The sequence below is a fragment of the Mustela putorius genome, unplaced genomic scaffold (genome assembly GCF_011764305.1).
Source record: "Mustela putorius furo isolate JIRA1106 unplaced genomic scaffold, ASM1176430v1.1 tig00000228_pilon_pilon_pilon, whole genome shotgun sequence".
Lineage (NCBI taxonomy): Eukaryota > Metazoa > Chordata > Mammalia > Carnivora > Mustelidae > Mustela > Mustela putorius.
In genome coordinates, this window is record NW_025421322.1 from 34,041,738 (window position 1) to 34,064,381 (window position 22,644).

Genomic DNA, 22,644 nt, shown 5'->3' on the forward strand with positions numbered 1-22,644 from the left:
TTGTTACTGCTAAGAACTGTCTTACAAAAAATATTAAAATAAGATAAAGCTAGAAGATTGATCTGCATAAAGAAAGAGCACTAGAGAAGGAAGAAGTGAAGGTAAGATAAAAACATTTATCTTAATCTTTCTTTTTTTTTTTTAAAGATTTTATTTATTTATCAGAGAGAGAGAGCGAGCACAGGCAGACAGAGGCAGAGGGAGAAGGAGGCTCCCTGCCGAGCAAGGAGCCCGATGCGGGACTCGATCCCAGGATGCTGGGATCATGACCTGAGCCGAAGGCAGCTGCTTAACCAACTGAGCCACCCAGGCGTCCCCATTTATCTTAATCTTAATTGTTCTAACAGAAAGTTTGTTCAAAATAATAACAGCAACAATGTATTCAATAAGTTTTCCGTATACATATGCTTATATAAAAGTGAAATAAGTATCAGCAGTGATACAAGGGGTATGAAGAATGAATTGGGATTATTTTGTTATTACAAGGTACTTACACTATCCATTAAGTGGAACAGTGCTATTTGAAAATCAACTTGGATCATATATAAGTGTATACCACAAGTTCTATGGTAACCCCTAGAAAAAGTAATACATAAATAAAATAAAATTTAAAAAGTGTAACTAATAATGCTAAGAAAGGAGAGAAAATGAAATCCTATAAAATGCTCAATTAAAACTACAAACGAGGGGTGCCTGGGTGGCTCAGTCAGTTAAGCATCTGCCTTGGGCTCAGGTCATGATTTCAGGGTCCTGGGATCAAGCCCCTTGTTAAGATCCCTGGTTAGCAAGGAGTCTGCTTGTCCTTCTGACCCTCCCGCAGCTCATGCTCTCTCTCTCTTTCTCATTCTCAGAAAAATAAATATAATCTTAAAAAAATAAATAAATAAAACTACAAACAACAGAAAAGATCAGAACATAAAGGAACAGAGAACAAGGGCAACAAATAGAAAACACTAACAAATATGATCAATATTAATTCAACTATATCAGTAATCACTCTATCAATGATCTAAATGTACCAATTAAAAGACAGAGATTGCCAAGATAGATCAAGAAGCAAGATTCAACTATATGTTGGCTGTAAGAAACCTCCTTTAAATCTAAGACATATGCAGATTAAAAGGAAATGATAACACGCTGACACTAATTAGAAAAAAGGAGAAGTAGCTTTATAAATTTCAGACAGAACAGACTTCAAGGATAGTTACCAGTTATAAAAAGGGACACCACATAACGTTCAAGGGATCAATTCTCCAAGAAGACATAGCTGAATCCACTACTTTAGTTGGAGACTTCAACGCCCCTCTGTAAGAAATGGACAGATCCAGCAGGCAGAAAATCAGTAAGAACACGGTTGAATTCAACACCACCATCAATCAACTGGCAATAATTGACATCTATAGACGGCTTCATCCAACAGCCACAGAATACACATTCTTCTCAAGGTCACATAAAACATTCACCAAAATAGACCACATTCTGGGCCACAAAATACCCCTCAACAAACTGAAAAGGACAGAAATCATAGAGTCTGTTCACAGATCCTGATGGATTAAACTAGTCATCAGTAACAGAAACATAGCTGGACCACTGCAAAATATGCACAAATTAAACAGTAAACTTTTAAAAGAACAAGTCGAAGAAGAACTCTCAGGAAATTTTTTTTTTAATTTTAAACTAAATAAAAATGAAAACACAAGTTATCAAAATCTATGAAAAGCAACGAAAGCTGTACTTAGAGGGAAATTTATATAATGCCAAATGTGTAATATTAGAAAAGAAGAAAGACCTAAAATTAACCATCTAAGCTTCCGCCTTAGGAAAGTAGGAAAAAAGATGAGTAAATTAAAGCCAGATTAAGCAGAAAAAAAAAATTAGAAATTAGAACAGAAATCAAATAAATTAAAAATAGGAAATCACAAATACCATATGACTTCACTCATATGTGAAATTTAAGAAACAGATGAACATAGGGGAAGAGGATAAAAAAAGAGAGAAGGAGGCAAACCATAAGGGACAATTAACTAGAGAGAACAAACCGAGGCTTCTGGGGGGATGAGGGCGGGGGCTGGGCTAGAGGGGTGACGGGTACTAAGGAGGGCACCTGTTGGGGTGAGCACTGGGTGGTACATAAGTGATGAACCACTAAGTTCTACTCCTGGAACCCATATCATACTATATGTTAACTAACTGGAATTTAAATAAAAATTTGAAAATACATACCGGTATACAGGAAATCAACAGAGAAAAATCAACAAAACCAAAACCTAATGCTTTGAAAAGATCACTGAAATCATGAATCCTGAGGCAAAAGAGAGGCCACAAGTTACTAGTAAAAGAAATGGAAATGGAAAAGAGAAGATACTACTGAAAAGGGGGACAAAGCACAGATCCCCTGAACATGAAAAAGACAGTAAAGGAATACCATGAATATATCCATGCCCACAAATCTGACAACCTAGATGAAACAGACCAATTCTTTAAAAGACACAATCTGCCGATACCCCCAAAGAAAGAGTCATAACTGTCCCATCTCTAGTTAAAGAAATGGCACCAATATAATAATGTTGCCAAACAAGGGGTGCTTCAGTGGCTCCGTTGGTTGAGCATCTGACCTTCAGTTTTGGCTCAGGTCATGAACTCTGGATCGCGAGACTGAGCCCTGCATCAGGCTCCACGGTCAGCGAGGAGTCCGCTTGAGATTCTCTCTTTCCCCTCTCCGTCTGCCCCTCCCCTCACTCTTAGGCACTCTCTCTCAAAACAGGTAAATCTTTAAAAAAAATAATAATAATCTTCCAAAACAAAAAGTACCAAGAGAATTCTACCAAACATATAAGGAAGAGGGGCAGCCTCTGTGGCTCCATCAGTTAAGCGTCTGCCTTCGGCTCAGGTCATGATTTCCAGGTCCTGGGATCGAGTCCTGCATTGGGCTCCCTGCTCAGTGCGGAGTCTGCTTCTCCCTTTCCCTCTGCCTCTCCCCTCCACTCGTGCGCTCCTCTCGCATGAATAATAAATAAAATCTTTCAAAATACCATGTAAGGAAGAAATTATACCAATTCTCTACAATTCCTTTTAAAAAACAGAAACAGAATAATTAAACTTCCTAACTCATTCTACAAAGGCCAGCATTACCCTAATACCCAAAACAGACATTATAGGAAAAGTAAATTACAGGCCAGTATCTCTCATGAACAGAGATGCAAAAATCCTCAGCAAAAAATTAGCACATCGAGCCCAACAACGTGTAAAAAGAACCAAACAACGCAACCAAATGGGATGTATCCCTGGTGGTCAGGCTGATTCAATGCTCTAAAACCAAAGAATAAATCTATCACACCGACAGAATAAGAAGTAAAAACCCCATGCTCATATCAACAGAAATGTAAGAAGAGTTTGGTAAAATTCAACATCCATTCATGATAAACAATCTCAGTAAACAAGAAGAGGCGAGAACGTCCTCAACTTGATGGAGATTATCTAAAAAACAAAGCTAACATCATACTTAATGCTGAGAAGCTAGAAGTTTTCCCACTAAGATCAGACACAAATCAAGGACCTGTTAACTAGGTGAAAGAAGCCAAATGGGAAAAGGCTCCAAACTGTATGACTCCAACTCTATGACGTTCTGGAAAAAGCCAAACCATGGAGACAGCGGAAGGATCCAGAGTGGCCAGAATGTAGCGGGAAGAGAGGGATGACCAGGGGAGCGAGGAGGATTTTAGGACACTGAAACTCTTCTCCAATGACAATAATGGCGGACACGAGTCTAAATTTATACGTCTGTCCACACCCACGGAACGTACAACACCAAGATGACCCCGAGTGTAAACTCGACTATGGGTGCTCATCATGTGTCAGTGTCCACCTGTGGTCTGGGACATCAGGAGTGGGGTAGGTTGTGCCTGTCTAGGGACAGCGAAATCTCTGTACCTTCTGGTCCATCTGCAGCGAACCTAAAAGATAAAGCTTATCAAGAGACAACACACATAAAGAGCTTGTTAGCATAGAGCCTGGACTCTAGGGAGCCCTCAACAAATCTGAGAGATGCTGCTAAGTGGCTGTGGCCTTGTTAATGCAGCTTGGCCTCAGATAACAGACCCCCTGCGGGCTAGTGCACGCCGGGAATCTCCGGGAAGGGGGGTCTCCATGAGCACCCTCCGAAGCCCCTTGTAGATTAGTTGCAGCTGTTGCGGAACATCTCCAGAACGGGGGTTGCCTGAAGCACACTTAGGAGAATGGTACTTGGTATTCAAAAACAAAAACAACACCTAGCAACAGTCCCTCTGAACCATCAGTCCACCTACATGTCCCACAAAACGTCTGGGTTCCAAGAGATTCCTGCCGAGCTCAGGCGTGCAGGGGTCCGGGCGGCTCTCGTGACACTGTCCTGAGCTGTGGCTCAGCCAGTGCCACAGACTTCCAGCCAGGCTACGCCGGGGGCTCACGCCTTCTCAAGGTGCTCCCGTCACTGTCCTCCGCTGCCCGACCCTTCCCGCTCACCCCATCACTGCCTGAACCTGCACACAGGAACTCGTGCCCACAGACCATTTCTGAAAGACGCCCTGGGCCTGGTGGGCGTCCTGGAGGAGGCCTCTCACCACCCCCACTTGCCCCCAGTGCCCTCATCAGCAGAGATGATGGAGGCGTTCAGCAGGGCTTTGAAGGAGTTTACAGTCATCTCCCCTCAGTCCTTGCTATTTGATTTTTTTTCTTTTAATCTCCGATAGTCTGAAAGCAATTTATCTTAGAGCTTATCAGGGCCCTCATTTCTTGATGCCTTTGAAGACCGTCAGAAGGACACGGGCGGTGGGACACAGCGGTGGGAGGAGGGGGCGCTCTGAGGACTCATTTATTTTTTTTTCCCCAAGCCTCAGTTCCGTACCGGAGATGAAAACCCAACCTGCCACAGCAAACTTAAAACGAGCGGTTGTGAGAAGAGTTCCTGGCAGAGGCGGAGAGCACAAGGCCGCACAGTAATGACAGTGAGGGAGCCCAGCCCGCCAAGTTTGTTTGTGCCCCGTGGAAATGGCCTTCAAAGCAACAAAGGACCAAGGACCCTGTGAAAGAAGAAAGGTGTCAGCAGGAGTCTGTGGCCACAGTGTGGGGGTGGGCGTGGCCCAGGGCCCAAGCTCGGGCCCCCCGCTCTCACGTCTGGGTGGACTCCGCCTTGGTCTTCAGCTGGAGGTCAGGGGCCTTGGCCCCCAAAGCAACTGGGAGTTCTCAAGTCTGAAATTAGCAGTGGGTGGAGAATACCAAGCCTGCCCCCAGCCACCAAGTGTATGACCTCTCCCGTAAGTACCACTCCTATAAGAAACGTGATGTCAAGTTTAAAACAGAGGGTGGGAGATCCCACTCTGAACCAGCTCCCAGGAATAAAAGCATGGTCATGGGGGCCAAGGGCCCTGCTATGCACCAGGCATTGCCCCGAGGACAGAAGTACGGGACACTGCCTGCCCTCCAACAGCCGTGAGCTACTGCAAGCTGCCACCACACAGAGGCAGAGAAGGGGACACTGAATTGGGACTGATGTGAACAGGCTAGAAAAAAAGCCTGCTGCCCCCGCCACACACACACACACACACACACACACACACACACACACACAACCAAACATGCTCCCTTTGGGATTTGAATGCAAGGATCCCACCGTCCGCTGAAAGCAGCGTTGTTCTGCCAGGTGACCCCCTTCAAGCCTAGACCCCGGCCTTGCTCACGGGAAGCTGCATTTTAGACACAGGAAACTCTGGGAGCCCGAGGCCTGGGGAACTGTGGACACGCACCCAGACAGGGCCACAGAGAAACCAACTGATCTGTGACCACTGAGGGGAAAAAAAGACGAATCTGTCAATTTCTAGAAAGCTACCGGAGGTAGCTCCCTCTACTTTATGCTTTGCTGGCAACATGTTACTTTACCTCCAAAAAGTACGAGTAAGAGGTTTTAACTGTGTGTGCGCTTGTAGCCAAAAACAGAGCTCACAGTTTTCAAAGGCAGGGATCAAGAGGGAATCTGAAATGTGTGCTGAGAGACCATGCCGCCCTGGACGGCTGGGTGCTGCCTCCACGCCCCGCTACCACCGCCGCCCCCACTACTCAGGAGGAGGACGAGCTGGCTCAGACCGGCCGCTCCCCTGCGCACCTGGACCTGCACCGAGTCCCTCACAAACACCATCTCACTAAATTCCCACAACAACCCAACAACCCAGAGGCGCTTCACAGACCAGGTATCAGAGAAGTCAGGAAAGGAAGCCATACCCTATGAGTGGTCGAGTTAGCAGGTGACACCAAAACATGTCCTGTCCCCACGGTGGGCTTGTGACAGCCACAAGTACCCTCAGATCGGCTGGTTACCCGTGAGGTCTTCTTAGAAGGAACACAAGCTGGAGAGAAAGGGAAAAGACTGACCTATCGTGAACATCCACCTTACGGTCCATTTCTTACCATTTCACGTTATCTATCAGGAGGAACCTAAGGGCAGACTCCCTGGTCCCCCTCGAATTACAATGGAGGCATGAGCTCAGCGCCCTCTCAGCCCCACGTGATTCTCATTCAGGACGTCATGAATCACATCAGCTGGGTCAGTACCAAAAACTTCGTTTAGAGGGACCCACAGGAGGTCATTTGACACTGCCGTCTGGGACACACAAGCACCTACACTGATACGGAAACATACGGAAACATGGAAACGGGGGCACCCGAGTGGCTCAGTTGGTTAAACATCTGACTCTTGGTTTCGGCTTGGGTCTTCATCCCGGGGTCATGGATCGAGCCCCGCACTGGGCTCTGCATGGGGTGTGGAGTCGCTTGAGAGTCTCGCTCTCCCTTTGCCTCTGCCTCTCCCCAGACCAAGCCCGCTCTTTCTCTCTCTCTAAAATAAATCTTGAAACATGGAAACAAAGGTCTCAGAAAACAATACTTAACCTCAGGAAGAGGTGTCTAATGCTAGTAATTTCTATTTTATTCTATGGCATTTCATTTTTTAAGAGGCACTTACTAGCTGTGACCAACTAAACTGTTTCACAACTAAACCAGTTCATGGATCGTGACCCGCAGACCGCAGAAGCGGATCTGGGTATGCCACACAATTTCTAATTTATATGTCACGACCTTGAGAGGCCAGAGATGGTACCCAGTTTTCATATTACAAATGAGAAAGTGGAGACTCGGCAAATGCCCAAGATCAGGGAGGTGGACATGGCTCTGAGCTACAGCCCACCAGAGCCCAAAGCCCCGGCATTTCACATGGTCTTCCCGTCTCCCCCGCACCAACTCTGCGCAATGCTGTAAAAAAGGGGGCCTGCTCCAGCAACAGCATGAACGACTGCCCTCGGCTGGCTCTCCACTTTTCCTTGATGCTAACGCAGCCTGGACTGTAAGTCACACCCCCTAGATCCTCAGGAGAGGGATGTGGGGGAGAGACTGTATTGAGTGAACTCACGCCTTATGACCACTGAGCACATCGTTAGCAAAGAGAAGGTTAAGAGTCACAGAAATAAACAACTCAGCCAAATTATCCCAGGGCCTTACCGCAACTAGACTGGACCTGGAGGGAGACCTATTTGGGATGGGGCAGGGATTCGATTTAAAACTTCCTTTGTTTTGCACTGCATGGGAATTGGAGTTGAGGACAGGCAAGTGTTGGATGAAATGTGAAAGTCCAACCAGACTTTCCACACACCTGGCCCATCTCTCGGGGGGAAAAATAAGGGAACCAAGCCCCAGGCCAAGGCCAAGGTCACAACAGCACCTCTTTTCCAAGTCAGGCGGACCCTGCCCTGACCAGAGTCCTCAGCTCAGCACCTTTACAACACGAAGGTCATTCGATTCTCTCGTGGGACCCTCACCACAAGCCTGAGAAAACAGGGTATTTACTGACTCTGCCATTATTTAGTAATTGCACGATTTCCTTCATACAAAGTCCCTAGCCAGGCCAACCCATGGAACTAGAAAGCAGATTAGCGACTGCCTAGGGCTCGGGGAGGGGTAAGGAGGCAATGTTAGCTAACGGAAGATCTCCCCACCGGGTCAACATTTCCTTGGTAACTTCGGCTTCATTCCAGAAATAAATTACAGGCTCAAAAGACAAATGTTGTCTAAACTCGAAATACTGGAACCCGCTTCCATAAATGCCATCTAAGTACATCAGCAACAGAGTCCGCGTGCTTCATGGGAACGTTTTCAATATCCTGGTGTGAATACAAAAGGCTTCCGCTTGGGGTGTGCTGCCTACCCTCCTGCGAGCTCCCCACCCCCACAACGCCTCTCCCTAGGCAAGTCCTATTCCCCAAGCTCAGGACCCCTCCTCCAGGCAGCCCTCCCTTCCCTTCACCTTGACCTCTCCGGGGCAGTGTGAGAGGAGAAGGGCAAGTGTGCTGGCCTCACTTACCTCCCTCATTGCTGTACTTCCCTCTGTTTCTCGCCGCCCACCCTCCCCCTGGAAACAGCCCCCTGGAGGCAGCCGGGGGTCAGACCCATGTCTGAAACCACCATGCCCTGCGCGCAGAGGATGGCAGCTCTCGCCTGCACTGGCACCAGAGCACATTCACCTTTAAAAGTGCCTCCAATGGAAGAAATGCAAACATCAAGGAGGGAAATCACACAACAACAACCTCTAAGAAAACGTGAGTGTTGATGAGAAGCAGGACACCCTGTTTTTACGAAACCCACAGAGTCACACTGCCTTGTTCCTGCTCCTCTCTTGCGGGAATTCTCGGGGACGTTTCATTAGTGTAGCACGAGACACAGCACGGAAAGCATCCACGCAGCCTCTGCTCTCACGGGACAAAGTCGACTCAAGCACGTTCCTTTCAACAGGGCACAGGTGTCCAAGAGACTTGCCAGAAGGGCGTGGCTGACGGTCTGCCCTGACCACAGTGTGACCGGGGACGAGCCACCTCGTGCCTGCACTGAGGCGAAGGAAATACTCCCACCTCCCAGAGGTGGTATGAGAATTAAGACGGGGGACCAGGACCGCAAGAGGAGAACCAACTGTGTCACCACTGTCCCCCCGTCCCCAGCATGTCTTCTTAAGTGTCGACATGCAGACACAACCACAGAAAGTTGAGAGGAGAAACGTCTTTAAATGCCGCTTTTAGAGGGCTCTGCCGCAAGCTCCGAAGATGCCGCCCAAGGGAAAAAGTGGTTCTGGGAAAGGGGGGGAAGGGGCAGCAGCCTCTGGGAGTGACAGTTCTGACAAGAAAGCTCAGGGTCCCAAAGGTAGTGGCAGTGCGGTAAAGGTCAGACACATTCTGTGTGAAAAACATGGGAAAATCATGGAAGCCATGGAAAAGTTAAAGGCTGGGAGGAGATTCAATGAAGTGGCCACACAGTATAGTGAAGCTAAAGCCAGGCAAGGGGGCGACTTGGGTCGGAGGACCGGAGGTTCCATGGTGACCATTTCAAGAAGCAGCATTTGCCTTGCCTGTAAGTGGCCTGGATGAGCCTGTGTTTACAGACCCACCAGTTAAGACAAAATTCGGATATCATGTTATTATGGTTGAAGGGAGAAAATAAAACTGTACAAAAGACTGAAAAAATAAATAAACGCCGCTTTTACCAAGATAAATGAAAGCATGTGAAACTGGGTCTTAAGGTCTTAGGATGCATCCCCAACAGGCCCTGATGACCATGAGGACCAGGGATGTGGCCAGGAAGCCGAGCATCAGCACCCAGACACAAGAAAATGCATGCACTCGACCTAGGTCCCTCTGACACACGCGAGGGGCACGGAAAACAGGTGTGGCAGAACACGGTCCCGCACACTGAAGGGCTCTGACAACTCCCTCTTCCATGTCAGCCTTCAGCCTCTGTTCCCAAGTCTCCCGACACAGAGCGGCACACCCCCAGATGGTAAGTGGAATAAATGAGAGTGATTCTAATAGTCAGCGGCACACGATGCTTACTCCATGTCAGGCATCGCTCTGAGACATCTACGAATATTCTCTCCCCTCACCCTCCCAAGGGGGGGTAAACTGAGGCACGGGGCAGTTACATGACGCGTCCTGAAGTCAGGTGCATGGCAAATGGGGGAGCGAGAACTAAAACCCACAGCGGGATTCCTGGTCCTATATGCCACACCCCAAGTCTGCTCCCAGCATCCTCTCCCCATGTTGGTCTCCCTCCCTCTTGCCCTTATATACTTTTCTAGCAAAGTCATCGTAATGATTTCTGCCGCCACAGTTTCCCCTGCCAGAGACAATACTGGAAGCACTACCAATCCAGCAATTCTGTAAGGCAATGGGAAGAGCCAGTCTTGGTGGCCTACTCAGAGAGAGAGAAACACGTGTGACAGGCAGCAGTGGGCACAGGGTCGACAATACAATCACTGAGCCAGGTTCTTGCCAGAACATTCCACTCTATCCTCCCAGGACCACAGGAGATCTATACACATAGATAAACATACACTGTGTCTGCAACCATGTATCAAACATGTGCACACACATGTACATGGGTCTGTGCATGTATGTGCAGATATACGGCATGTCTATGTAGTAGACAAACATATAGTTTTAAATATGTATTTCATACAGAAGGCTGCCAAGTCTCAGAAAGGGCAAGTGACTTGCCCCGATATCCACAGCCCGTGCAAGTGCTAGAGTCGCTATCGGGGGGCATCCAACCCCGAAGCACGGGTCCTGACCCTCCCCACCGCACCTGCAACACTCCAACTCCACCCATTAGCAACAGAAAGTGCCACAACGTGAGTGATTTCCGTGCCAGAACACAGCTGAAGTATGCCAAGTTTCCAAAGCCTCCTTCTGTGCTGTGGTATGAAAAGGAACACCATTAAGGCAGAACGGCACCTGGGGCCGGGGTGGGAGGGAGGCCTCCTTCAGAACCTGCACAAGGCTCAAATCACACTCGGGTGTCGGCCCCTTGAGTAACGTGAGAATTTGTAAGAATAAACATTCATTCACTATGTTACATCACCTTCCACCAAAGAATTAAACAAGTTTTATCCGTATGAATATTAACAGCCTCTTGGATTAAATTATCATTTTTTTTTTAATAAAAATGCTTTGCAGTCAATGTCTCGCAGACGGACGACAACCACCGCCCCCCGAGGACGACAGCGGCCGTCACCGTTTACCGCGCTCTCCCGGCGAACCCCACACCGCCTGCCGCTGCCCATGCCCCACCCAACGGAGCCTCTCCACTGCCAGCGGCAGCGCGTGTTCCTCCTAGCACCTCTGTCACTGATAACACTCTACAACATCGTTTAAGAAATCCTCGCTTTAGAGGCACCTGGGTGGCTCAATGGGTTAAAGCTCTGCCTTCGGCTCAGGTCATGATCCCAGGGTCCTAGGATCGAGCCCCGCATCGGGCTCTCTGCTCAGCGAGGAGCCTGCTTTCCCCTCTCTCTCTGCCTGCCTCTCGGTCTACTTGTGATCTCTGTCAAATCAATAAATAAAATATTAAAAAAAAAGACAGAGAGAAAGAAAGAAATCCCTGCTTTATTTCTGCTCTGCAGGCTTCTGTAGTTTCTCTCTGATGCTGAGAAATCTGCACAGGGAGGAAGTTTGTTCACCCGAACCATTCTGCGACCTCTGAGACCATGCCTGCGTAGGGAATCGCAGGGGAAGCGTTCTGGGAGGCGCAGCGCCTGCTCACGCGCCGGTGCAGGAAGCAGGTCAGCGCCCCCGGCACCAAGCGGAGAGAGCGCCGCGCTCCGGCGTGGCCGTGTTACTCACCAGCTCCGTGTGGACCTTCAGGTGGGCCTGCAGCTTGTATTTGTCGGGAGTGTTGTAGTCGCAGCCGTCGGTGGGACACTTCAGCAAGATGTTACTGTGTTTCTGAATGACATGGCGCTTAAGGCAGTTTTTGGTGATGGAGGAATAATGGCACTGGGAGCAATGGTACAGGTGTTCCCGCGTGTGGGTGCGCACGTGCATGTCAAAGTGCACCTGGTACCAAAAAAGTTTGCCTAAAAAAACATCGTCACATGAGAACCAGGCAATCTCTTTTATATTGAATTTTATTTTAATTCTCCCGTTACGATTTTTTTCTACTCTTCTATATAGCTCCCTCTCCAGCCTGTTCAGGTCACCTTCTCACCTTCCTCACGTCTGTCTGCAAGTCACCTTCCAAAGGCAGGAGGCTGTAGACCTAAAGGGTGCTGCTACGTCTGCATGACATCAGAGCTGGGAGAGGGGGAACCAGTGTTTTCTGAGGACCAACAGGAGTGCCCAGGATGGCTGTGCGCCTGTGTAGTCAGAGCCTCTATGCTCTACGGACACCCGGGCCAGAGCGGGGCCTCCTACGTCTGGGGCCACCGGCTCTCTGGGAGACTCAGAGGCCAGGCCTGCACCATGAGCCAGAAGGGCTCTATTTGGAGTTCCCGACAGAGAGCCATACAGACGGCATGGCCACAGCTGAAGCTACACTTTACACCTGTCGTGAGCCAGGAGAACAATTCTCCTTTGGTCCCGTCCAGCAGAGGTCGTGCAATAAACCACTGCACGTGTGGGACCACACAGCGTGGCTGACTGTCCAGTCCCCCTGGCTGCCCCCAAGAGGCTCCACGTGGGAAACCGGTAACGCAGGAGGCCACCTGTTGCTATCTACAGATGACAAAGGGTAGCTCATTTAGAAGCGGCGCTTTGCAAAGAGACACGAGCTCGAATCAATCACGAGGGGACCCAAAACAAGCCAGGGAGGGCTGGTGCGGCCAGGGCTGCCAGGGCTGGAGCTCAAGCGGCTACATGCCCCGCTCTGCCTCTCCTTACCACAGTATTCACACTCTAGGTCCCCGTACACCTTCCGGATCCTCTCACACAAGCCGGTGTTCATCTGTCTCTTCTGCAAACCGTCCAGGATCTTCATGAATGCGCTGATGCCAGCCCGGTGCTCAGAGGCAGGTGTGCAAGAATCAGACGGGGGCAGGGCCAGGTCCCCTCCACCTGCTCCCAGAGCAGGGTCTGAGGCCTCATCTGGGTTTGACCTGAGGCACCTATCAGGGTCTGGTCCCTCGGGGGCGGGTGCAGCTGCTTCCTGCCCCACCCTCGGGGGGCTCTCGGCACCCTGCGTGTCCTGGTTTGTTTCTGCACTTCTGGCCTCCGACAGCAGCAGTGGGACTTCTGGGCCCCGAGTCTGGGACGAGGCTCCGCACGGGGTACCCACGGTCTCCTCCGGAGCAGCACAAGCCTCGGCAGAGGAGGGATCATTCTTCAGCAAAAACCCATCGGAAACCACCGAGTGGGAATGAAGGTCTGCAGCGTCCACAGCGGCTTCCAGCTCGCAGGATGGCAGGACAGCACTCTCGGCCTGGCGGGCGGCTAAAGGCACTGATGGGACAGGTTCCTCCACAGGGGCTTCCGGCTCCTTCCGTACCTCCCCAGGCTGTGTGTCTCCCGGGCCAGCCGCCCCCTTGGGCTCAGTCACCCCCTGGAACACCAACTCCTCCTCCGCCAGTGGCTGGCCCCCCAGGGCTTCGGGCTGGATGTCCCCGCCAGGCTCCAGGAGGCAGAAGCTCTGGTTGATGGAGCTGGTGAAGACCCCGGTCTCCTGCACGGCCCCATGCGCCTCGCGGATGTGGGCGCGCAGCCGGATGGAGCTGACGAACTTCTTGAGGCATATGGCACAGACGTACACGAAGGGGTGCTTCCTGACGTGCAGCTCCAGCGCCTGGTACTTGGTGGCCCCGTGGCCACAGAGCTCGCAGGCAAAGGGCCACTTGTCCCCGTGCACCAGCATGTGGCGGTCACGGTCCAGCTCGTTCTTGAACTTGCGCTCGCAGATGTGGCAGTCATAAAGCAGCTGCCGCTTGCCCTCCCTGGTCATGAGGCAGAGCTCGTCCAGGGCCTCCTTGACCTTCTTGTCCTGCGGGTCGTGCGCGTCTCGGATGTGCTTGATGAGGTTCTTGACGTCCGAGTACTTCTTCTTGCAGAAGCGGCAGTGCTGCTTGATCTTCTTGTGCACGCGCTCGATGTGCACCTTGAGGTGCCCCTTGCTCAGGCAGGTGAAGGAGCAGTAGTCGCAGGCGAACTTCTCGCCGGTGTGCTTGCGCAGGTGCACGTTGAGGTTGGCCTTGATGGCGCTGGCGTAGCTGCACTGCGGGCACTTGTAGGGCTTCTCGTTGGTGTGGATCCTCAGGTGGGCCTGCAGAGAGTGCTTGAACTTGAAGACCTTGTTGCAGTACTCACACGTGAAGATCTTGAGCTGCGTGGGCCCGAGCCTAGAAACAGACGACACCGTTACCACTGGGATGCCGCACCTCCCTAAGGACCTCGGGTTCCTTCTTAGGGACCAAACACCAAAGGCTCACGGTCAACTAAATGGCCCTGAGCAGGACTGCAGGGCCGAGTGTGGGTCCCTGCTCTCAGGGTCTGCCCGGCTGGGGGAGAGAAGACAGGTGAGCACGTGGCTGCATGCCCGCGTGGCCAGTGTGGCCAGGAACACGCGTGGGGGACAAAGAGAAAGAGACATCCAACCTGTACTGGGCAGGTGGGCAATGCTGAAGGAGCTGAGTCAAGGCTTGCAGGAAAAGAAGAGGGAGGCAAGAGGAGAGAGAGAGGGAGGAGGGAGGCGTCATTCACAATGTGCACAACAACCCGCTGTGCCCCAAAGCTGACCCGGACGTAGTCCGGCTATATGACCAGATGTCACCGAATGACTCCGATGGCTCCGTCAGACCAGATGCGATCTGCTCGGGTCTGTTCCACTGCTGCAACGATCCACACGTGCCTGCTCCTTCAACGAGCTGTCGGGGGGATCCCGCCGCCCTTTGCTGCCACTCATCAGTGAAAGACCCGCATCCCCATGTCCTCCCAGGGCAAGTGAACTGGCCTGTCTGACTGGGGACCCGGCCATGGTGTGCTGAGCTCCGTGTCTGCCCTTCTGGCAAGCAGTGAGCAGAGGTGGGGGCACGTGCTCAGCTAGGCAGACATGCGTGGGTCTGGCCAGCAGCAGTCAAGGACTTTGGGGCGGGTGGGGCATGTGTTGATGTGCACCCCGCCACGTCCCCCACAACGTCATCAGTAACCGAGCTGATGCCCCAGTCTCCATTGTCTTCCCCCTTCCCCACCGCTAGTTCAGCACTCACACAGGGCAAAGAGGGCCACTGTTCAACTGTCGTGTGTTAACCTCGTAAGTCACTTATCAATGACTGTCCTTTGTGAGTACCTGCTGATGTGTTTCAGGCACTGTGTCAGACTTTGTGTCCATGATGGAGAATAAAAGCATGGTCTGCCTTGTGGATCCTTTCCCTTTCAATATGGCAACGTGTACGAGATGCTCGGAACAGCTCACAATTACTGAGCAGGTGGTACACCAAGCCTATGCTACGTATTTATTCCCAGCCCTATTGTTACACCCACTGTAAGAATGACAAAACAAAGTCTCTGTCCGAGGTTGTACAATGGGTAAGCAGTGAAGCCAGGACTGGACCCCAAGTGGACTGAGCCTCTAGAGCCTGCACATAGCTCCTCATCCTCTCTAAGGCCTGTAAACATCACGCCCGCCACTGCCCTCCCTGGTGTGACCGCACGCAGGGAGAAGGCCCCCTGTACAGGGCTTCCAGTGCCCCAGTACAGCCCTGCCTTGTTTCTGGAATCAGAGAATGACCGTCCCCAAAGTACTGCAGCAGGCAGCAGGGACGGGAATCAGCAGATAGGCCAGTGAGGCTTCGCTCCTCTGTAACTGCTCCCTCTGGACGTATGTCCAGGTTGTCCACGAAGGTCCTGGAAACACTGATCATCACTTAGCACGGTTAATCAGACACCATTAAGCTGTATCCTCCATAACTGCAAAGTCTATATTTACGGAACTATCCATACAACTGTATTTGATCAACACGGGTTACTTTGTCTTTAAATTAAAAATACTTAAATCGATTGTAGTTCATAAACACCAGAGGGTACCGTTCACATAATGTAATTAAAATATTCAAATCTGAAAGTCAGTACTATGCCTGCATGCTAAACCCAAGGCTAATTTCAGGAAACTAATTTGGATCTTTCTCAAATGACAAAGAAACCCAGAAGGTGATAGATTTCACTGGTATAAAGAAGAGTGGAGAAAGAAACTCTGGATTCAGAATGTTAATTAAATAAACAAATCACGGTATTTTCTCCTCTAATGCAAGATCTAAATGGTCTTAGGAGAATCTTTTGCTCTCATGTATTTTTTTTTGTATCATTATGCAAATACCTGATATAGCCCACGGTACCCTGTTTCTCGCCAAGGATAACAAATGTGAGGAAGACGCTGAGCAGCCTGCGCCGGGCCGTCAGGTGCCAGCCCGGCTCGCGATGACTGTGAACTGAGCGCAGCGTCCACAGGACTGCTGTGTCGTGTCACTCCGGGAGCTCCCCTGCAGGGAGAGAGCCACTCTTGCCCCTGCATTTTAGAAAGTGATCAGGCAGAGCTCTTAAAGGTCAGACCCATGACGTGGTTATCCGACATCTGGGAATCTACTGGAAGATCAGCATACAAAATTGGAACAAAAGTGCTCAGTGCACAACTTCTCACAGCCTTATTAAGAGTGGAAAGCTGCCAGGCGCCTGGGTGGCTCAGTGGGTTAAGCCGCTGCCTTCAGCTCAGGTCATGATCTCAGGGTCCTGGGATCGAGTCCCGCATCGGGCTCCCTGCTCGGCGGGGGGCCTGCTTCCCTTCCTCTCTCTCTGCCTGCCTCTCTGCCTACTTGTGATCTCTCTCTGTCAAATAAATAAATAAAATCTTTAAAAAAAAAAAAAAAAAAAAAGAGTGGAAAGCTGCCCATAGGTCCCAACATAAGGAACTAGTTTGCTTGCACGTTTATTTTTTCTACTTATTTATTTATTTATTTGATTGTTTGTTTGTTATTCTACTTATTTTATTTATTATTTTTCTACTTACTTTATTTTTGTCACTCATTTAAGAAAGGACTCCAGGCGCTGGGGACACAATAGAGACAAAAACAAACACAACTCGTGCTCTCTTGGAGCCCACCTTCCGGAGGACGGGACGGGCCAGATAACCACCACAGAAATGGGCAGGTAGGGACCGCAGCCTCGCTGTGGGGACGGGAAAAGACAGGATGATGCTTTCTGACCCCAGACCTGGGCAGACTGATCAGTCTCGGGGTAGGGCGGGCTGTCCTGAGCACTGAACATTAGAGCAGACAGCTAAGGACGATTAGGAGTTAAGCAAGCCAGGGACAGGGGAAGCAGGGGAAGGAGGAAGAGGCACCTGCAAAGAGACAGCAGAGAAATACAAGGGGCCCAGAAGGTGAGGGTACCTGCTGGAGCCCAGAGACCACAGGCAGCCGATGAGCAGGCAAAGCTGGAGAAGTGGCGGCCCCAGGAGGTTCCGCAGGCCAAGTTCTCCTAACACCTCTGGTTGAGGCCTTGAAGGGCACAACCAGACAGGCGTTGTACTAGATCTCACCGGCTACGGTGTGAGCATCCTCATCACAACGTAACAGGTCACTACAGAAGGACCATGAATGATCCGAGTAACGCAGGAACGCATGTGCAAAGTGACTGTGCAGTAAGAGCAAGGCACAAAACTGCATTATAAAATACAAACTCGATTCCATAAAATAAACGGGCTCAAAAAGGGCTGGAAGGAGACACATTAAAAATATTAACAGTGTGGGCGCCTGGGTGGCTCAGTGGGTTAAGCCTCTGCCTTCAGCTCAGGTCATGATCCCAGGGCCCTGGGATCGAGCCCCGCATCGGGCTCTCTGCTCAGCAGGAAGCCTGCTTCCTCCTCTCTCTCTGCCTGCCTCTCTGCCTACTTGTAATCTCTGTCAAATAAATAAATAAAATCTTTTAAAATATATATATATTAACGGTGACTCTAATACAGTCATGAGATTACAAATGATGCTTATTCTTATAATTTCCTGGACTTCCAAATTTTCCATAAAATCAACTCATGTCCTACCTGTGTGAGAGCCTACCTTGTATGTTGCTGTAACCTAGAAATTTGTATCTGCATTTTACAAAGCAAAATCAACATGTACAATCAAGTCTCTTTCCTATTTGGTAAATGGTACTATAAAATACTGTCAGAACACATGACAACTGAAATACAGCCTAAATCAGCTGTTAGGATACTGTGTCTATTTGCCTGTTTCCTAGATGACCAGTTAGCTGAATCCGCCCCCAGCAGACCCTGGAAGAGTGCACAGACAGTTACCTAAGGTCTACAAATCAACTGGAGACCAAAATATCTTCAAATTTAATTCCATGACAGTTTTGCCAAAGGAACGAGGATTTTTACAACTTCATCAATAAATTCCGTTGCTTATAGCTGCAAGCATACAGGGTTGAGGCTACAAATTAGCGAAGCATCCCCATGACATAGATTTTATCATTTATTCTCACCACTAAAAGAAGTCAGAGTGTATGAGAGACAATCTTACACCTGATATAACAGAAGCTCAGAGGCAAACTCACTTGTGTCAAACACAATAGAGTAAAACTTCATCCAGACGACACCCGCGTCTGTCCTGTTCGCTCTCCTCCCCAGTGTCTGGCACGTAACAGGCATTTAATCTGTCGAGCTGAGCCCTAGTAGAAGAGTCTAGAGCCAAGCCAGGTCTGTTTGGCACCAAAAGCTATGCTCTCTTCAAGAACAGCTCATTTCCCCTCTTTGAGAAACAGGTGAACCCCACCCGCGACTGGCATTTTCATTGTCTTTCCTCTCAGCTGGGAAAATGTTTGCAGAGCTCAGATGATCAGTTTGCTAAGCCACCTGGGCAGCACTGATCATAGCTGAGACGGAGACCCTGGGGAGGGTGTGGAAAATTAACTACTCATTCACTATGGGGTGTTGACTGACCCAATGTGTTTGGAGGGCAGTTTGCAGTGTTGATTAGTTTTAAGTTCTCATGCCCTTTGAGACAGCAATCTCAACTCCAGCAATTTCTGCCACAGGAAGTCGTGAAGAGGTACAGAAAGACGAAGGTGGCAGAACCTTGAGAGCGGCACCGTCCATAAGAAAAAAATGGCTACAGAAACTATAGTGCAGCCATCCCATAGCAAACGCTTATTAAAACATAGGTACTGGGGGCGCCTGGGTGGCTCAGTGGGTTAAGCCTCTGCCTTCAGCTCAGGTCATGATCTCAGGGCCCTGGGATCGAGTCCTGCATCGGGCTCTCTGCTCAGCAGGGAGTCTGCTTCCTCCCTCTCTCTCTGCCTGCTTCTCTGCCTATTTGTGATCTCTCTCTGTCAAATAAATAAATAAAATATTTTTTAAGAAAATAAGTACTGGAAAAGATTTAAAAAAAAAAAAAAATTGCTGGGGCGCTTGGGTGGCTCAGTGGGTTAAAGCCTCTGCCTTCAGCTCAGGTCATGATCCCGGTATCCTGGGATCGAGCCCCACATCGGGCTGTCTGCTCCGCAGAGGGCCTGCTTCCCCCTCTCTCTCTGCCTGCCTCTCTGCCTACTTGTGATCTCTGTCTGTCAAATAAATAAATAAATAAAAATCTTAAAAAAAAAAAAATTGCTAACAGTGCATTTGCTATTTTGTATTAGAAAACAATAACAAAATTAAAAGGCTATATTTTAGTGTATCATGAAAAACTTATGGTGGCCTATGACCAAACTATCAATAGTAGTGACCTCTAGAAGAACTGTGGATGACTTTAGCCCTACATCATCTGGAGTGCTGGAACTTTCTATAAGATGTTGGTGTTACTTTTAAAAGTATGGAGGGCAGGGGATTTTTCTTCTCACCATGTATGTGTGGCTTTAAAAACCAACGCATTTACTAACGCCTTTGTTTATGCCTCTTTTATCGAGGTTGAACACACATTCACCTAAATAAAACGCTCCGCCTCCATGAAGCCAACTGGTTCTCAGTTCCAAAAGCATGTGGACCTGCCACGCATTTCACATGCGATACAGTCTCAGTCAACACAGAAGAGCCATAACAGAGGGTCTGACTCCTAGAAAATCAAGAAACCAATGTCCCCCACAACTCACTTTGCAAACAGAGTCCCGACAAACTAACATGCTGGTCCTCTGGCCCGCTACGGCCGTCACTGGAGTCCAGCTCCGGCTGGAGGCACACAGACAGACATCTTACCTGCTGGACTTCATGGGCTGTTCGTACGGTGTCTGCTGAATGGCATACTCCTGGTACCCTCTCCGAGGCACCAGGTCAGCCGTGGTGGCCTCGGGGTTGGCAGCACCTGTCTCCGGGGGCCCGGCCTCCACTGGAACAATCTTGGTAGCACCTGAGATGAAGGTACAAGGCACCCTGCATTAAAGAGGCGCCACAGGGGGCTCTGACCCCCCCATACACAGGAGCAGAGTCCCAGAAGTGTGTGTCTTCACAATGTGCCGCCCTGGCAAGGCATGGGTTTTCCTGCAGTTCACACATTTAACTTCTATGTCTGCGTCTGTGTGTGTTTGTGGAGCAGAGGGGAAGGGAATCTAGCAGAACATCCTTCTGGGCCCCCTGAATGGCGCAGCTGGTTGAGCATCCAACTCTCGGTTTCGGCTCAGGTCACGATCTCAGCACGGTGAGACAGAGCCCCGCATCGGGCTCTGCACTCAGCATGGAGTCTGCTTGAGATTCGCCCCTCCTGCCCTCTCTCTCTAAAGTCAATAAATAAATCTTTAAAAAAACAAACAAAAATCCTCTGGGGTAATTTTCACTTGATCTAGTAAGAAAAAAAAAAAAAAAACAAGACGGGGACATATATACACCTGTTTACTCGCGGGTTTTCCACAGGATCACCTGTGTCCCACTTTGAACAAATGGAAAACTGCATCAGGAGATTACGAAGCAGTGGCTTCAGCTGTGAACAGGAATCCCAGCTGCCAGGGGTCCAGTCCCACATACGACATGACCTTACCATGGCGGGGGTGGGGGCTGTTTCCGCCCTAGCAGATGAAGGGTGTGGAGTGCAAAAACTCAAAGGTCAGGCTGCTTGTGCGCTTCTAGGATGCAAATGATTGAATACCTTGTATAGCAGTGGACACAAGCACACACACGTGCATCAAAGCAAAGGCTCCAGTCTACCCCATTTCTAGAATAGCAGAGGAATCAATTGCACATTTGCCTCCACTACAGAAAGCTCAAAGGACTGCCATCAATTTTAAAGACGTTACTGCTAACCTCTAGAGATGGCAAAGAACAGACAGCCGTTCCTTCTCCAAGGTTTTGCTTCCCGGGCCGACACCACCCTGAGGTAGGCTGGGGCAGACACAGCAACTTTCCAGAAAGTTCTAGACACGTGTTTTTCCATGCCTTATTTCCTACTGATCATCCTACTCTGCACTGAGGTATAAAGAGGCACCCACCGGCATTTCCACTTTGAATAAGGAGTGACTACTATTACCATCAAAAAGAGGTGCTTCAAAGGCTATAGCTGCTCTTAAAATCTTAAAATCCTGCACCTGATTTTAAATATTATTTGACAACTATCACACCAAGTGGATAGGGAAAAAACCATCATATTACTTTGTAACCCGCTATCATAATCTGCTTTTTGTCCAAAGTATCCCTTCCTGAAAGACCTTTTTTTAAAAAGGTAGTATAATATCTCCACTCTATTTTATGTGAGAGGAAACGGAGACTGAAGTCTCCAATATTATACAATATGTGATGAGCCTACGAAAGATGGGCAGAGGGACCACGAGAGTGCGGGCTCTGGGGACCAGGGGCATCCGTCTGGTCAGAGCGGGTCTGTCTCCCACAGGAACCCCACCGCCAAGGGCAGTAAGGGGAGGGCACCCCGGGGACACGGGCTGGGCCAGGGGAGCAGAGGAAAGAAACGTGCCTATGGGGCCTATGGCAGAAGCAGGACCCCGCCCCTGCCCCCACCTCAGACGCTGTCCACAACCGGCCTGCAGGAACGGGCTCGCTATGGTGTCACACAAATGGGTAGCCAGTGCGGGTCCCCATCGGTAAGCCAGCTGCCCGGACCACAGGGTCCAAACTGTCGGGCTGCCTAGTACAGACTCAGTAAAAGATGCCTCTTTTGCCCGTTCCTGCTTGCTGTGGTCACCTGGAATGGCTTCGTGGGCCGTTAAAACCACACTTATGATGGGTTTCTTCACTCCGGAAACCTGCCCGGCCTCCTTTCCTGAGGGGATCTTCTGGACTTTCTCTGTCCTCTGTGTCCGCGGCCTCCTGGGGGTCTTTTCTCGATCATCTTCCTTATACTTCCTTTCCAGTTCGAGATCAGATTCATCACCTAAAGAGCAAACAGTACCTAGATGCATAAAGTGTCCTTTTAGATCAGTGACGGAACTAGAGATTGCACATGACCTTTTCATGGGACAGCAGAAGACATACCTACATGGAATACATACACAGCGGTCCTCACTGCTGTGAGGGCCTCTCACTTCCGCCATTGTCTTTGGTTCTTTGGGATCTCGTCTGATTCAGTACGTAGTTCCCACACCGCCGCCACAGGCCACCATCGGGGCATTGCCACAGCAGGCATAACTCTGTACCTGGGTCTCTCAAAGCCTGCCAGACTGCAGAGCCTCCGAGATTTACAGCCCAGGAAGAACCATTCAAGCCACAACCACTAGCTACCTTCCACGGTGGCTATAAAGCCTGATAAGGTGCAGACACAGACCAGACCCCATCCTTAAAAGCCCTGCAGTCTGGTGGGAGAAACGGGCAAGGACAGTCAGCTGTGCACCAACAGAAATGAGGAGCAACGGAAGATTGACAACCATCGGTTCTGCCTGCTGCATAGCA

General features: G+C 49.8%; 1 protein-coding gene and 1 pseudogene across 1 annotated transcript in view; one reads left to right on the top strand and one right to left on the bottom strand.

The window, feature by feature from the left end:
- ZFAT (zinc finger and AT-hook domain containing) overlaps positions 1–22,644 on the bottom strand; it is a 183,220-nt gene that overhangs the window by 94,240 nt on the left and 66,336 nt on the right. Inside the window, exons 4-7 of the mRNA XM_004743593.3 lie at positions 21,941–22,129; positions 20,011–20,161; positions 12,723–14,170; positions 11,688–11,920 (exon numbers count right to left, since the gene is read on the bottom strand). Coding sequence (XP_004743650.1) covers positions 11,688–11,920; positions 12,723–14,170; positions 20,011–20,161; positions 21,941–22,129 — 2,021 coding nt within the window. The remainder of the gene's footprint in view (positions 1–11,687; positions 11,921–12,722; positions 14,171–20,010; positions 20,162–21,940; positions 22,130–22,644) is intronic.
- On the top strand, positions 9,111–9,510 carry LOC123391474 (annotated as a pseudogene).